The 15956-nt window shown below is 45.2% G+C and overlaps 1 protein-coding gene across 2 annotated transcripts in view; it reads right to left on the reverse strand.

Moving 5' to 3' along the window:
• The window catches only part of CLMN (calmin), a 75417-nt gene extending 63620 nt beyond the window's left edge, over nucleotides 1-11797 (reverse strand). For both annotated transcript variants that reach the window (XM_080594275.1, XM_080594276.1), the window contains exon 1: nucleotides 11584-11797. In XM_080594275.1, the coding sequence (XP_080450401.1) occupies nucleotides 11584-11665 (82 nt within the window). In that variant the 5' untranslated portion in view covers nucleotides 11666-11797. The remainder of the gene's footprint in view (nucleotides 1-11583) is intronic.
• Nucleotides 11798-15956: the final 4159 nt, after the last annotated feature.

Genomic DNA, 15956 nt, shown 5'->3' on the forward strand with positions numbered 1-15956 from the left:
ATTCATTGCTTCACCCCTCTATGATGTGATTTGGTTTTGAGCAATTTGATTGCTCTCCTATTTCTAATTTTTTGTTAACTCTCTCACTTCCTTCTCCTGCAGAACATACCCTTACAATAGGGCAGACAGATATCTTTGGATAGATCTCTCTCTACATTCCGGCAGGATGAATACCTCATGCATGCCCTAAGCAAGCTCTCTGTTGGTCTTTCTCTCCACCCACAACTGAGCTCTTCCAGACCCACACACAAAGGAGACATGGTTTCATGCCACTAGACACAGCACTGCTCTCTGTTAAATTAACATTTGGGTGATTCTGAGAACCAAACTTAAGAGTACAATTTGACAGCTTGGGATAAATTTGATCTGATTCATTTATACATGCAAACGGAAAGCTTTTAGTATACATTCCCCAAGAAAAAGAAATCACAGTTCCTGGAGATGTTCATGATGAAGGATATTCTTCTGGCTTCTAGTAGGAAGTTTACTTCCTTCCCCAGATCCACTTTATCTTCTTTCTAGCAACACACACTCAAAGCAAAGCAAACAGAACTCCTGGAATAAACTCAGGGAACTGAAAGTACAGTAAGAAGAGGCCAAGAAAGCACAGCTGACTTGGCTCTTGACTGAGATAATTCCAAAGCATTCAGAGGAAAAAACTTTTACCTGAAGATGATAAAATAGTAACTCATAAAGATGGTCAACATAAGACTTCAGAAAATACATCTTCCCAGGCAGGATGAAGTAGAATAAAGAAAGTTGTCTACATTCCATAAACATTTCGTTCTACTTGTACCATAAAAACCTAAGCCAAGCCAAAATGAAGTACGCTTGCACTCAGTTTTGACCAAGTGTGCTTGCACTCAGTTAGTCTTGACCTACCAACTTGTGTGCATTGCAGAGAACACCAACAAACCTGAGTAAATCCAGAAGGAAACAGCCCGCAGCCAAACCAGGGAACAGCACACGCTGGGACAACAGGTGGGTTGGTGGCTTCATGTGAGTTAGCAAGTTGTAAAAGTTTATTATAGACGATATACATATTACAATGCATGTAAATTGTTAGGTGACATTAGGTATTGCTGTCAGGTTGTGAAGGAAAGAAAAAGAATGTGTAAAAGGAGGAAAGTGGTCATGTAGTTCGAGTGGTCACACTGGAAAGAGAAGACCGAGGTTCAAGGCCTGCTCCACCAAAACTTTCCATGTTCACACACAGAAGAGTATGTCATTAGGCTGCCTGGATAAGTTTGAAATAATTCCTCTGGCTTTCATGTGCCTTTGTTCCCCAACCCTGAAACAGGGATGCATCTAGACAAATACATCAAAACCATGAGACACTCAAATACTAAAGAAAAAAAAATAGTTCCCTGTTAGTATGTATTAAGGACACACTTCAATTTTCATCAAGACAAATGCAAAGCTGTGGGAAAAAAATCCTACCAGCATTAATATTATCTGAGTACCAGAACACAAGCTGGGACCCTCTCTGTAAAACCACAATTGCTAAATGCTACTTCCACGTCCCTAACAGCCCCATCCTTCTCTAAGAATGCAGTGTGCAAGAACGTCCATGTGTAACAGGACTGCCAAGCCCAAATGAACCGGCAGCCTCTGCAAACCTTTCTGTCACATGGACCTCACGTTCACACATTATGCTGTTTTCCAAGCAGCTCCTGTGAAGCAGCCCGTGTTTAGGCTCCAAAACTGATCATTAGTATGATAAATGAAATGAGTGGAAACTCCTGCTCATAGAGCCCAAACTACAGCAGCTCTCCCATCAGTCACTGCTCTAAGTTTTGTTTCGTTAGTGAAACGAGAGTATGAGAGGTCAAGTGAGTGTTCAGTTCATAATTAAGTGCCTGAATGACAAAGCTGTCTACTGGCTTGAGTGACACAACATCGGTGTCTCAGATCTGGGCTTGCTGTAGGCATCCAGACCACCTCTGCAAATGGCTTTCATCAGTATCAGCAGAAAAGTGAAGGACTAAAAGATGAATGAAAGAAAAATTGCTCTAGAACTAGTTGTGGGATAAGCAAAGAAGCAATGTTTAGACACCCCACCAAATTAAAGGAAGTCAAGGACTTGAAAGGTACCCAAGACCTCAATGGGCTGAAACTAAATCTGAATATAACTGGCTGTGTCAATTAGTTTCAAATCAGTCTTAAGAAACACGTGGGTATCAGCTTTCCAGACCTCAGCAGCTACACGGGGATCTCTCAGCACCTGAGGACAGCCCCCCTTGGCTACATCCAGGACCAGATGGGAAGTACGCTTGCCCTTCTCCTGATGACACAGGCTACCACCTCCAGAGTCATGGCCACTTCCTGACTTCAGAGCAGTCACAGTGCTGTGACCTCCAAGTTCTTAAATAAACTCATGACGAGTGATACTGTCAACTGCAGCATTACAGGCAAAGGGGTTTATGGCATTCCTTAACTGTATTAGCAACCAAAACATGGTGCTTCCTCTTGATACACGTGGTTTCTGAAGACAATTAAATCTCCTGTCCTTTCTGATCCTTCTGATAAACATGCAACGTTTTAAAGTTTTGAAAGACCAACATTGAATAGATCAAAAAGACCTTCTACCTTCAAAAGAAATGCAGCTTAGCCAGCAAAAATTCATGCTCTGTCTTCTTTCAGCCAAGGTCAATAATTATATTAACTTCTGAAAGACGGCTGAGCACAAGTTCTTTTTAACCAGCATTACAGCCCCTTTAAAACTTTCTTTATAATGGGCAGAAATGAAAGAATTCATGCAAGAGTCCCTGTAACTTTAAATCATGCCTTGTCCTGTCTCCAGGGAGATCTTTAGAAGAAAAAAAAAAAAAAAAAAAAGAGCAGCAGGAATTGAATGTTGTTAAGTGGCATTAATCATCAGGGATGGGAAGTCCCCAAGCCAGCATGGAAACTGGGAACAAGGATGGGGAACAAACGCTTCCCCAGTGACTCTAAGTGATAACAGCCAAAGTCGCTCATAATTCATGACGGATATATGCCTACTGAGTACTTGTCAGAAATGTAGATGGGGCAAAACATATCTCAACACATTGTTATCAATTTTATCTATCATATGCAGGTGCTGACCACAGTCCCCCCCGTGATGTCGTTAGGCTCCTGAGGACCACGATGCTGGGACCAGGTGCTCCCCTTCCCTGTGGCTCTTCCCCATCTGCCCATTTTTGTTTGCTTTCTTACTCCCCTTGGGCAAAGAGCCCAGGCAGACTTATGTTTCATTCCTGACATATATCCCAGACAATACTTCTAAAGCAGACATTTCATACGCTATTTCTAAATGCTATGTCTTTATTAACTTGTAACTGCAGGTCATGTTTACAATGACCATCAGTAAGAGCCAGAAAGTTTTAGCCATGTGTCCAGATGCAGTCATACACAGGGTGAGTTTTTAACAAAGTTATTTTCATTGCCGTTGCTTTCATGTGTCACGGTGCCAGGAGCCTGTCGCCTTTCCCCTTTCTCACTGAGCTGAGAAGCACGATCAGCCCTTAGTGGTGAACTACACTGGCTGCATCTGTAAACACCTATTGACATACGTTAGTTGGGGGTTTCTTTGCAGACTAAAACAAAATGGCAAAGCACTTCTACCTGACCGCTAGAGCACAACAAGAGAGGCCGTGCAGGTAACCAGAGCCCATGGTCTGGCAGGAGCGCAGGGCTTCCACTGGAGCCCCCTGCAACGGGCAGCCCTGGCTGAGACAGGGGCTCTCGCAACCTGCGAGTAACACACAGAGGACAAACCATCGAGCTGTTTGTTGTACTGTTATTTGGGTTTCTTGAAGAAAACAGAGAAAAACATGCTGAGAGATTAAAAATGTAGCTTATACTAAGCACTAGAGAGTTATGAGACAATAGCAAGATTAGTGCACGTCAGGTTTCAGAGGGTTTAATAAGTGAATTATTCTGAGGGACAGTAGGACCTGCAATTTCACCATTAACAGTGATGGTAAGCTGGGTGGGGAGGGAAAAAACGCACATAGGCAGTTTATTTGAAGTGCATTTTCTTTCCTGTAAATACTTTCTTCCGGGTGCAGTGTATTAAATGTTTTCTTTTAAGGGCTCTTTGTTAACCCAGAGACTGCAGCTGGCGTGCCACAATGAACAACAGCCACCTGAGCCACTTCAGTCCCTCTGGGGGAGAATCCTGGGTGGGAGACCTAAACCTCAGCTTCAGTGTAAGTCTGGCTAAAACATGGTCACCCACTCTGGGGGTCCTGCTATAAGAACCAGGGCACCATGGCATCCACCATGATGGAGGTTAATTAGACACCTGAGACTTGTTTCACAACCACGACAAGAAAACTGAAAAGTCCGGTTCCCCAGAAAAACAAAATTCCAGTCCAGATGAGTATGATTTATTGCCGGCAGGAGAGATTTGTCCTTAACTTGTCTTTGCACTTAAAATACCTGTGCACATGGAAGCCCTGCTGCTGCAATTTGATCTAGCTGGACCATCTCCTGGTAGAACATCCCTGACTTCAGCAGGGCTCTGGGTGGACTCAGGGGTATGGGGCATTACCAGAGAGTGAGGCAGCACCGCAGCCTGTGGGATCTGCACTGCAAGATTGGGGTCTGGCCGGCGTGTAAATCTGACCCACGGGGCACCGACCGTGTTCTCTGGTAACGGGCACTGCACAAGAGCAGAGACTTCTTTGCCTGATTTGGGACTTAAACAAAACGCACTCATCCCCACTGTTAATTAGGGGAGGGTGAAGATCCAACGGGATACATGCATTAAAGAAAACAAGGGCTGCAATATAAATATTTCTATTTGAAATAATCCTGTGGTGCATATTTAGTGAGCATGTACTTTATAAACAACCGGAATTATACTTCCAAAACAGAAGAACATGAAAATCAATTGCTGTAATGAAGTAAATCAACAACACTGATCAAGAAAGATCTCATTTCTGACTAAAAACAGTAAAAGATGATAATATAAAAGTTACAAGAAACAAGGTAACTCCTTGTTCACAGATGCACTGGGTCTGAATTATGTACACCAGCAGTAACTTCCAAGATACTGCAATACAAAATATGTTTTTTCATATTTAAGTTAGTGGAAAATAGTTAACAGAAGCCCTCTAAGTAATTCATTATTTTAACAATTGTACCTTGAATCACACCATGAGATTGAGTAATTGGTATAGAGATTAGAGTTAGCTTTTTAGTGTCTTTGATAACATATTTTCAGATTCAATGGGATTTCTGGATTTAGAAAGAAATCCTTCCCGTTTGCAGGTTACATGTCCGCAGGCACTCATTCTGTAGACATGCAGGCTGTAGCTCTTATGATCCTCCTTAGAAGATGCAGATTTAAACTTGTGTTTGTGGTTATGAAGCTTCAAACTACAGCTAAAACACCGCTCAGCCATTTGCACAGAAGTATGCAGCAATTATAATGAAGTAAAATCCATCCTGCAATCCTCCACCTACAGTCCCTGCACTTAACTGGGTGGAGAGAGATAAAAATAGAGTAGTAGGTAAAAAGACACGCAGGGAAAGACTGTTATTTCTTTAAAAGTGCTACGATGCCCTTCACCACACCAGTACTGACACAGATGTGACTGCTTATCTGGTGATTTCTTCTCGTGAATAGATAATTTTGAGAATTTTTTTGACTTCTACATAGACAGATACAATTTGGCTCTTGCCCTTTAGACATACGCCCTTAACAAGTATTCTGCAACAACACTAAGTTTAAACAGCACAGTGCATAACCAAATAGTGCATAAATGGACAATGACAAGCCAAAATGCCCAAGGTTGCTTCCAGTCCAATAGAAAGCTGTCTTTAAAAGGGAAGAAGGAAACAAAGTCATTGCTTTGTAATATTTTCAAAGTAAATGCTACAAATATTTCAGGATGCAAGTGACATAACCTTGAAATTGGCTTGGAGAAAGAAAATTGTTTGAATTTCTGTCCAAGCTTTGTGGACAAACCAAAAAATAAGCAGGAGGAACTATGAGAAGTACATAATATCTTTTAACTGGCATTAGTTTTAATACAGTGTTTTGAAGTCTGTCATTTTTAAACTAATGCCATTCAACCTGAGGCAAGCGATACCTTCTGAGATGTCACCAGCTCTCAGGAGTAACGCTGAGGCTGGGCCCTGCCTGAGCAGCAGCTCTCCAAGGAAAGAAAGAGAAGGTGACGCTGGTGAGTGACAGCAGGCTGACCCCATGTCTCCAGCCAGGTCCATACGTGGAGGCCAAACAAGAAAAGTGTCTCTTATGATGTAGTGCTAATACACGGGTGTTAAAGTTCATTTGACTGTGGAGCTACTGGGCATGATTTCAATTTGGTGTAATTTCATCCTTGCAGTGGGACAGAGAACCCAGACTTCTAATTTGTTAGAGAAATTAGGCATTGACCTTGTTAAAACTGCATGCTGAAACATGCAATCTCTACTTTCTCTTACCTCTCATGGCTCCTTCATTTCACTGCCAGTGTTTCCTGCATTAGGAGCAGGTAAGTCTTCCTGTCATTGCTGACAAACACTGTAAGCCATCCCCACCGGTAGAATTATCTTTCCAGCATCATCTTTAGTTTCTTATACTTGGATTTGAATCTGTATTTTAGGGTTTTGCATTTATAATTCCTATTTAACTTGTATACAGAATAACTTGTATATAGAGCAAGATCACTTTGTGGTTCTACCTTCATCTAAGGCTCTCCAGGCAGTTTAATCTTTCCAAATGTCACCTTAATCCACAAGGAGCTCCACTGAAATTAGCATGCCTACGGGCAGAATGAAATGCCACTGAATATGGGGACAAGTTATGGAAGAGTTGAAGTAACGAACTGTTACAACACCTTACTTTTGTCAGAATGAATGGCTACATTAAAAAAGGTTTCCTTCCATTTATAAAATTTCCATGTGTTTCAAAAGCATGTCAAACTACAGCAACCCGGTCAAATGCTGATGCGTCTTGTAATTATAAAATAAAAATAAAAATCACTCTCTGCAGTTAAGTGCAACAGTTGTAGATTATGCTTTATGCATAAAGAGATAAACAAAAATATATAGAGAGAAACATTTTCAAGAGTTCCTGACTGAGTACGAACTGTGAAGCCTTTGGATGTCCATCAAAGATACACAAGCCCCCAGATGTTAAGAGATGTAGACAGGCTCACTGAAAGAGAGTTAACTATCATGAGTTAAGCACCTGTATTACCTCTGAAGACATAGGCTCAGGGACCCGTTATCTCAAAGGAAGCTGGGGTTCATATCATTAACAACTGTAGTTATCGCTTACAACAAAAGCTTATAAAGATATATAACAAAAAAAGCTTATAACATTCTAAATCTTAATGATCCAAATGTGAAGGCAAGCAAAATCGAGGAGAGCTGTGAGTTTGTGACCGAGTGACGAAGCAGTATTACAAACCAGGGCAAGGATGGGGAGCTCGTAGGGCTGGTATGGCACATATGATTTCTTTCAGCCTGTAATCGCTATTTTGGAATTATTTCTGACAACACTACAATATGCTACTGTCTAGCACTCAAAATGTGCTTGAAGACCATGCAACCTTCAGCGGAGAAAGCCTGAGACAAAGGAAAGTATTTAAATGCAGTGGAATCAAGGAATATACACCCATGGATTTCTGCTGGATCTGGATCAAACCCTGAGTAAACAGAAAAATGACAAGTAGCAGGACTTTGGGCTCCTTGTCTTGTCCTGATAGAAGAATAGCAGACTTCTACCATCCCAGACCATGTACACTATTATAAATACAAGAAATGAGCATTTATATCATAGTTATTTTTAAATGGTTGTAATAGCACTCATTTTCCGGAGATGGAAAAAACTTCTGACTATACAAGAATTCACCTCTACATATTCCATTCCAAGGAATATAAGGAAAGAAACACAGTATTGAATATACATTTGGACTATTGCAAAGTACTGAAATCAGGACCAAAATATCATCTAAAAGAGAATAACTCCTGCTGCTGAGGATGCTGCCTCTTCCTAGCGAGTGCAATTCACCACGTAAGGAAGTATATTTTTGATGATCCTAAATCAAGCTTCCAGTAAGGAAGATTTTAAAATATTCTTGTGTTGTAACAAAATGTTCCCGCTGGTGGTATAATGAAAGAAAGAAAAAAAAAAATCTCCTGGCAGGAAATTAATTATTGAGCATTCCACTGCTCGATGATGTGCTCCTACGTTCTGTGCGGGCTTTCCATTTTTCTCTCTCAGTATGTGGAGAAATTCAATATGGAGAATATACAAATAGAACAAAGAGCAAAAGAATATCAGTTTATTAAACGCATTTAGAGACCAAAGAGAACTGGAGTGAGGAACTTGGTTTGCGTGTCACCACACCTGGTGCTTACTCCCTCTTATGTTTACCTCTTCTCTTCTCCATCAGATTGCCACTTTTGCTTCTGTTCCCTGAAAATACCTCTGTTGAAAATGGAAGATATACTCCTGGATTTAGCATTGCTCACTTACAACAGGTTAGAACCACTACTTCCTTCATTAAAATAAATAAATAAATAAATAAATAATGATAAAGAATTGAAAATCTCAGTTCTTCATGGTAAGGGACAATAAAAGTTTATCAACATAAGCCTATATCTAAATAATCAGCTGTAACTCCATTTTCAAAAGTATCTGTTTTTGTTGGTTTTTTTTTCCCTCTATGTCCAGTCACTTTAGCAAATTACACTACTGTCAATTTGGGTCTTCCTGAGAAACATCTGAAAAAACATGCATGTTATAATTTCACCAATCTGTTTTATACCAAAATGTATAGGTCCTGGGGCTACTTCTGCACCCAGCACATGCACCTTGAACAGTACCTGACCTGAGCGGGATCGCACTACTGCAAAAGCACCCCCATGAGAGCAAGAACTTCCCAGTAACCGGCATCCTGGATCCTTCAGCGGTGTTTTGTGGAGCTACCACACGGAGAAGGAACATGCAGCAGACTGAAACCACATATGCCTTCTTCAAATAGCATTTTACGCCAGCAGTGCACTACAGCTTAGCTAAGAAATGCTGAAGAACTTTGCAAGAGAAATTAATACTTTTAGCTTTTAAAAAAGGAGGCAGAAAGAGTATGGAAAGCTGCTACAGCAGATGGTTGTATGATGCCTGCAGGAGCTTGGATACCAGATAGATGGTGAGGTGCTAGTGATACCGTTCCTGGTGGTCATCACCACTGTTTCCTTGGGCTCTTCCATCAGCTGCTGGACAGGATGGCTCGGACACAGCAGGACAGTAATGCCTCCATCTGCCTTCCAGACCTGAAAGGGCTCCCGTTTGGCTAGCTGCCTGCATCAGCAGAAGACAGTCGGTCTCCAGCTCTACATGCAGACATGTCAGTGTTTGCATGCATTGTTCATAACTGCAAACACCTAGCTGCTGCCTACTGAACTCTCTTTACAGCATACTCTCTGTGCATCGCAGACACCTCTTCTTGGGTCCATATTCACACCATGAGGTCCCCAGAGACTAGGAAGCAACTTCACCAATTCAATACTCTCCATTGAAGGGATGCACTCTGGAATAAGACAAACCACCAACTTCCTAACACCTACTCTATGCACAGCTGGTCTTGCAAGAGTGAGCGCAGCGCTGCAGCAGCAGGAGCCATGGCAGCAGACAGGGACCTGGCCACCCAGGCTCCTTCATGGGACCCAGAGCAGCAGGGCCCTGCAGGGGCTCTGCCAGCGCTGCTGGAAACTCTGCATCAGACCCAGCTACTTCTCATCCTAGAGTCCTGACTTTCTGGCACATCAAACCTGTTATTGATTCTGCAACCGATAGACAATGATACCAGAGATGATTCAGATTGCATTCTTTTGGGAGGATGCATTTTGAATTATAAAGCAGGAGCAAGTTTAATTACTGCGTATGAACACAAAGCATATGCTGCCATTTTACAAGAAAGCATACTGAAGAAAAGCACCATGCTTTGCCACTGAGCTCCTGCGTGACAAAAATCACACTCTCCCAAGTATCAGACTTACCATCTGTAAAATGTTTTCCATTTCTAGAAGATAATGTGAGAGCTCTGTGTTACAAATCATATATGCTGTAAATGAAAGATATTATCACTTGTTTTGGAGCAGCACCTTAGAACAAATACCTTTTCTCTCCTGTAAGGGCCCATACCAGGAATAAAACTTCTTAAATTCCTCCTTAGTAGCGCAAGCAAGGTGACAACTGCTAGATCTCTAAAAACTCTTCTTGTATGGCAAGAAGGAGACAGGAGTTCTTTTCATGAACATAATGTTATTCAAAGGAATTTGCCCTGTAGGATGACATTCTCCTACAGGACTATAGGAATTTTAGAGAAGGCTGGGTGCGTCCATATCAATGCATTTTAAGTTCCAGAGAGGGAAAGGAGTTTAACTTCATAAAGAAACGATTGAGAGGTAAAGTGAAAAATATGTTGTTGTTGTTGTTTAACAAAGTATTTCTTTTCTATTCCTTCTCATAAAAGGAGATGAATTAAGGATTAAACCTCCTTTAATCACTAGGGTTTTGAGCAACAAGAGATCAGATGCAGGCCATCCATGCTAACACACAGAAACAAAAGAGACAGGGACGAGTCAGAAACGTAGAATTATACTGCAATGAAAGACTGGCAAAACCCATGGGGAGTTCAACCTGGCATTGCCTGCCCTGGCCAATCAGAATCTGAATTTCAGAGGTTATAAAGATGCAAGTCAAAATGTTGAGGAATGACCCCATCCACTGTTAAATAATGAGCTGGAAGAATGGCTAATTTGGGTCTCCTTTCTGATAAATTATACATGTTCTACCATCAAACCCAACCAAAAACTGATTTCCAGCAACTGCACAGTCTCTGTCAGCAGAAAGAGCTTTAACACCATTATGCAGAAACAGTGAGATAATGACCTATAATTCAAGTCTATTATTTTTATGGGACATGAAGATGCCTCGCAGTACATTGCAAGCCGTTGATTAAGATTGGTATGCAGCACTAAACAAATTGTTCTCCCTTGCCTATAAACCAAGGATGCTTTCGATTCCTTCATCCGCTCGTGCTGCCCTTGCCCACCACGAAGAGTTTGCTGGCGAGGGGCAGTGAGAACTTGGAGGACCTGAAGCACGGGCACCCAGCTGCGCTCAGACCTTGCCATTTGCACCCCTCCCGCCGGCACAGCCCGCGGCAGAGCCTCCCGTGGACGATTTCCCCCAAATCCCTGCCCGTGTTTACTCAACGGCGGCCGCTCGGGAGGTGCGCTGGGTGGGCGCGGGGCTGGCCAGCAGCCCCCCTGCCTCCCTCCCTCCCTCCCTCCCTCCCGGCTGCTCGGCACCGAGCGCTGAGCATCCCCAGCCCGCGGCATCCCCGCATCCCGCCCGCTCCGCGCTGCGGGGGCGAGAGGCCGGACCCCCGGTACGGGGCGAGCCCGGCACCTCCCCGACGGCAGCTCCGACGGGGCCGGGCTCGGGCGTCCGCCCCCCGCCCCGATCCCCTGCGCTGGGCTCCGGGGAAACTTTGCCCCCCTGCTGGCCCCGGGGGAGAAGCAGGGGAAGGGGAGCGGGGCGGCGTGGGAGGGGTTTGGGGGGGGGGTGTTTACCTTGGAGGTTCTGCACTCGGATGTCGCTGATGTGCCCGATCAGCTCCTCGCGCTGGAACCAGTCCCACTCCTGCCCGGCCATGGGGCCGCGGGGGCGGCCCGCTCCGTGCCGCTCCGTGCCGTGCCGGGGGGGGGGGGGTGCCGGGACCCGGCGGCACGGCCACCGCCACCGCCACCGGCAGCGGCACCGTCGGCGGGCGCGGAGCGGAGCGCGGAGGGGAGGGGGGGGGGGGGGGAGGCGGCCGCTCTCCGCTCCCCGCCCCGCCCCGCGGCCCTCCCTCCCCCTGCCCTGCCTCCCTCCCTCCCTCCTGGCCTCCCTCCTGGCCTCCCTCCCTGCCTCCCGCCTCCACCGGCCGGGCGGAGCGGGGCAGGGTGCGGGGCCGTGCCCCCGCCCCCGTCCTGCGCCCCCTCACCGGGAGCCGACCCCGGCCCGGCCGCCCCCCCCGCCCCGCCCCGTCCCGTCCCTCGGTGCCCTCACAGCCCCTGCCCCATGCGGGCGCCCCGAAGCGATCCCCCCTCTCCCGGCAGCCGCTGGTGGGGCTGAAATAAGCGCCGCTGTAAACGGAAAGCCCTTCCAGGCTGTTCTTCGTGCTCCCTTAGCCCGCTTTTAGCAGCCTGCGCGGGCTGTCGGATTTCCTTTGCGGCGGTTCTCCCGTCGGATACCCCCCTTCACGCCGCCCTTCACCTCACCCGCACGGTGACTGTTAGCGTGGCATCCTACGGCCTGCCTGCTGTGAGCGTGGCCCTAACACGCAAGGCATTTTGTTACAGCCATCTGTAGTTGGGTGCAGGTTTTATTTGCTTCTCCAACCATGAGGACTGTATAATGTAAACAGAGAGAAATTGACACAATCCAGTCAGGCTAGTCCAGTATCACTGCTTAGACTACCAAAACACTCGAGCTGAGATCTGCAGAGTTAACTATAAACAAACTAGGAGCTGGAGATTGTGGCTCTTTCAAGTGGGGAGTGTTTGTGTGATCCCAAGGGAACGCCTGCGCCCCGCGACCCGCTGTGTCACCCAGCAGTGCTCTTCCCACAGCCCGCTCAGGTGATTTTCTCTGTTACACGTCAAACAAAATAAGGTGGAGATGGTGGAAACGTGACGTCATCCATAGAGTATCTAATACGTGAGCTATTTATTGTCGCTCCAACAAGCACGGGTTGATTATCCCACAGCCCAGCCCACAGGAGCCCGGGGCTGCCCTCAGCTTTACGACCGGTTGCATCTCAAGGCTCCAAAGTTCTGCACAAACGTAAAGGCAGGTGAATGCCATGCCATAGAGCTTATAAGCCTGGATGTGGGGAACAGAAGAAACAGTCGTGAAAAGAAAAATGCATCTGAACTCCAGCAGACTTGCCCCAGTGGCGGTGCCAGGCTCTGACTTCATCTAGCGCTGGGAAGTCCTGGTTTTTCCCAGGCTGCTGCTGTTGACAGCCACCAGTGCCAGGTGGGGATGGCAAAGGAGGCTTCATCTCACCATGTGTGGGCACCCTGCAGGAGCTGGTGTTCCCCGAGCTCTACAGACAACAGCTCCCAGTCTCCGCTAGCCCTCGTGAGACCTCTGCTTGCTCCGGGCAGTACGGGCAGCTGCAGAAACACAGCTGGGGTAAGGCACGGGTAAATGGGCGAGGAGAAACAGAAAGCTCTGCAACCTTCAGCAGCGAAAGGTGCACACAGAGGTGCAGCAGAAGGAGCAAAGGTGAAGAGGAAGCAATAAAGCCAGTCCTCGCTGCCGGCCCTGCCCGCCGTGCGATGTTACAGCTGATTCATTGCTTCCTGCACCTTATTCTGGGGCTGCCTTCTCTGGTCCTGCCTTCAGCCTGCACCCTGCCCGTGTAAAAGAGGTGCCCGGCTCCATCACCAGGGTGCCTGAGGGAGCAGCCCCGGTGCCACTGACACCTCCAGGCTCGCTGGGCAGCCAGGTTGGACCTGCACAGTCTGGGTCTCAGGGTCAGGCTGGGTTGAAGATGTAAATGATTAACAGTGTGGCAGTGTGGGCACAAGGAAGTTTAAAATCCCATTTAGAGGGAGGAGAAAGCATGTTAAACCTTTTTTTTTTTTTTTTTTAACCTAGGAAAACATTTGTTCTTTGTAGCCATTTCCCCTAAAGGAGGAAAACCCATCAAAATGGCAACAATGAGGACCAGCAGGTAACGCTGCCTGGGACCTCCTGCTCATCCTGACTGATGGGAGGTGAGAGCAGCCACATGGCAGCCGGCCCTTCTGCCGGGTGGGGGTCAGGCAGGACCTCAGCCTTGGCCAGGGCTCCAGGCCCATCGGCAGGTTGGCCACTCTGCTTTCTAGCCCAGCACATCAAGATAAGCTGCATCAGCCTCGTCTTCCACGAGGACACTGGTCTGTGAGATGCTGTGTCTGAACACTGGGGCAGCAGGTGTGTGGCCTGAGTTTATCCAGCCAAGCCTTTCAGACAGCCCCTCAGCACCTTCCCCAAACCAGCTCTGTGGTGAGCAGAAATCCTCCTGGGTACAACCTCCACGGAGATGGCTGTAACAAAGCACAATATGTGCAGAACCACATGAAAAACTTAAGCCCCTAAAATTGTAAGGGCAGTAAAATTTGTGAGATGAAAAAAAAGCATCTTTTATAATCATTTTTCTTTATGTTTTTTTTTTTTTTTTGTATTCAAGTTTTTCCCTGCTACCATGTGGTCTATGAATCAGCTCTAGAAGTATGAAATCTGAGATTCTCACATAAAGCTAGATCTCCAAACGTTATGTTACTTGTCATAAAATCTGTAAATGCTGGTGGGAAATTATCTGTGAAAATACTATATGCCTACTAAGAAGTAACTGATTATATACAGTGAGGAGTAAAGAACTTCTCTTAAACAAAAAGTGATTTCAGATTTTGTTATTGAAGTTCGTTTGCCTTTTGATGTTTAAGGACAATTCTCTAACTGAAAAAGCAGGTTACATTTAATTAAGTCCCTTGGCTCAGACTTGTTACTCAGGGCAACACTATAAACACTTGGCAGAGACTCTGAACTGTAGCAACAGGTTTATTAAAAAAAGATTTTGGTCACGTACAAGAAGACAAGGAGTCTAATAGGAAGTTCATGGGGAACTTACCATTCTTCATCGCCTTTATCTTTTTACTTTCTAGTGTATGCAGAATAAAGATATTAAAAAGCTTTGTTTGCCATCTGCATTTGTTTCCTTTGCATATCTTACCCGTGAGTGATTTAATGAGTTGAATTCTCAGTTTGAGAAGAAAATTTATACTTGAAGATTGTCTGATACTAGAAAAAAAAATAATAAAAAAACAACGGACCACACAAATCCTACAGCTAGGTTTTGTGCCTGTCCAGATCAAGGGTGCTTTGTGGCTCCTGCTAAAACATCAAGGGAAGGTGTCTGCCACAAAGGAAACTATAGATATATTTATGACATTGTAACTACATTACTTTGGTTTATAAACAGAGTTCCCCATATGAACAGTCATTCCAGGTGCAGATTATTTTCTGGCTTTGTTTAAACCAGTTCCAGAGCAACGAAAACCAGAAAAAGATGATGTCTCTCTTACAATAGGCACATCCACGCGAGGGCACTGTGAATATTCACCCCAAACCTCACAGGAGCGTAACTTCCTATACAGACATGCTGCTGGCTATCCCTGACTGCTCTGGTCAAAGAGCTACAAAAATATCCCCACAGCAAACCCTTCTAGACCTCCCCCGACCCACACTCCCAAAATGTCCTTGTTGCACTCCCCAGGCCTGCTCAAGACAAATATGGTGTTTCTGGACAGGTCTTGGACGTTTGGGTCCTGACCCTACACTACCAGCACAGCCCTCAAGTCTTCCCACACTCTTCTAGCTCCTCAATGGGGCTACAGAGAAGGCAAGGATTTCTCTCAATTTTTAATACATTTAGGTTTTTTTAAGTCTTCCTGGCCGAAGACTAAAAACAGAGACTTTCTTACTTTACAGCTGAATGAGGAAAAGAGAAGAAGGTTGAAATCTGTAACCTTCAACTAAAAGCAATCCAAATTATCATTTAACTCTCACATTTTACAGTTACAGTACAACCTGACCTGGATGGTGACTCCATTTCAAGGCAATAAGTATGCCACCACAGGTCTCATCAACACTTCATTTTTCTTGTTTAGCCTATATCTGAAACACCTAGGAGTGCCAACCATGAGAAAAGATTCATTAACTGTGCCAGATGAATAGTTAAGCAAAGATTTTGCTTTTATTACCCTGTCCGACAGCAGCCACCCTCCAGTCTGGCTCCTCCACCCACACACATGTAAACACTGGGAGGGGTACCATGTAAAGTTGACTTTCAAAGCAAAACGCAAGAAAAGTCAGGAGAAAAAAGACAGTCTAATTCAACAAAGTAAGCAGG

Source organism: Anser brachyrhynchus (assembly GCF_964034855.1).
Source record: "Anser brachyrhynchus genome assembly, chromosome: 5".
Taxonomy (NCBI): Eukaryota; Metazoa; Chordata; class Aves; order Anseriformes; family Anatidae; genus Anser; species Anser brachyrhynchus.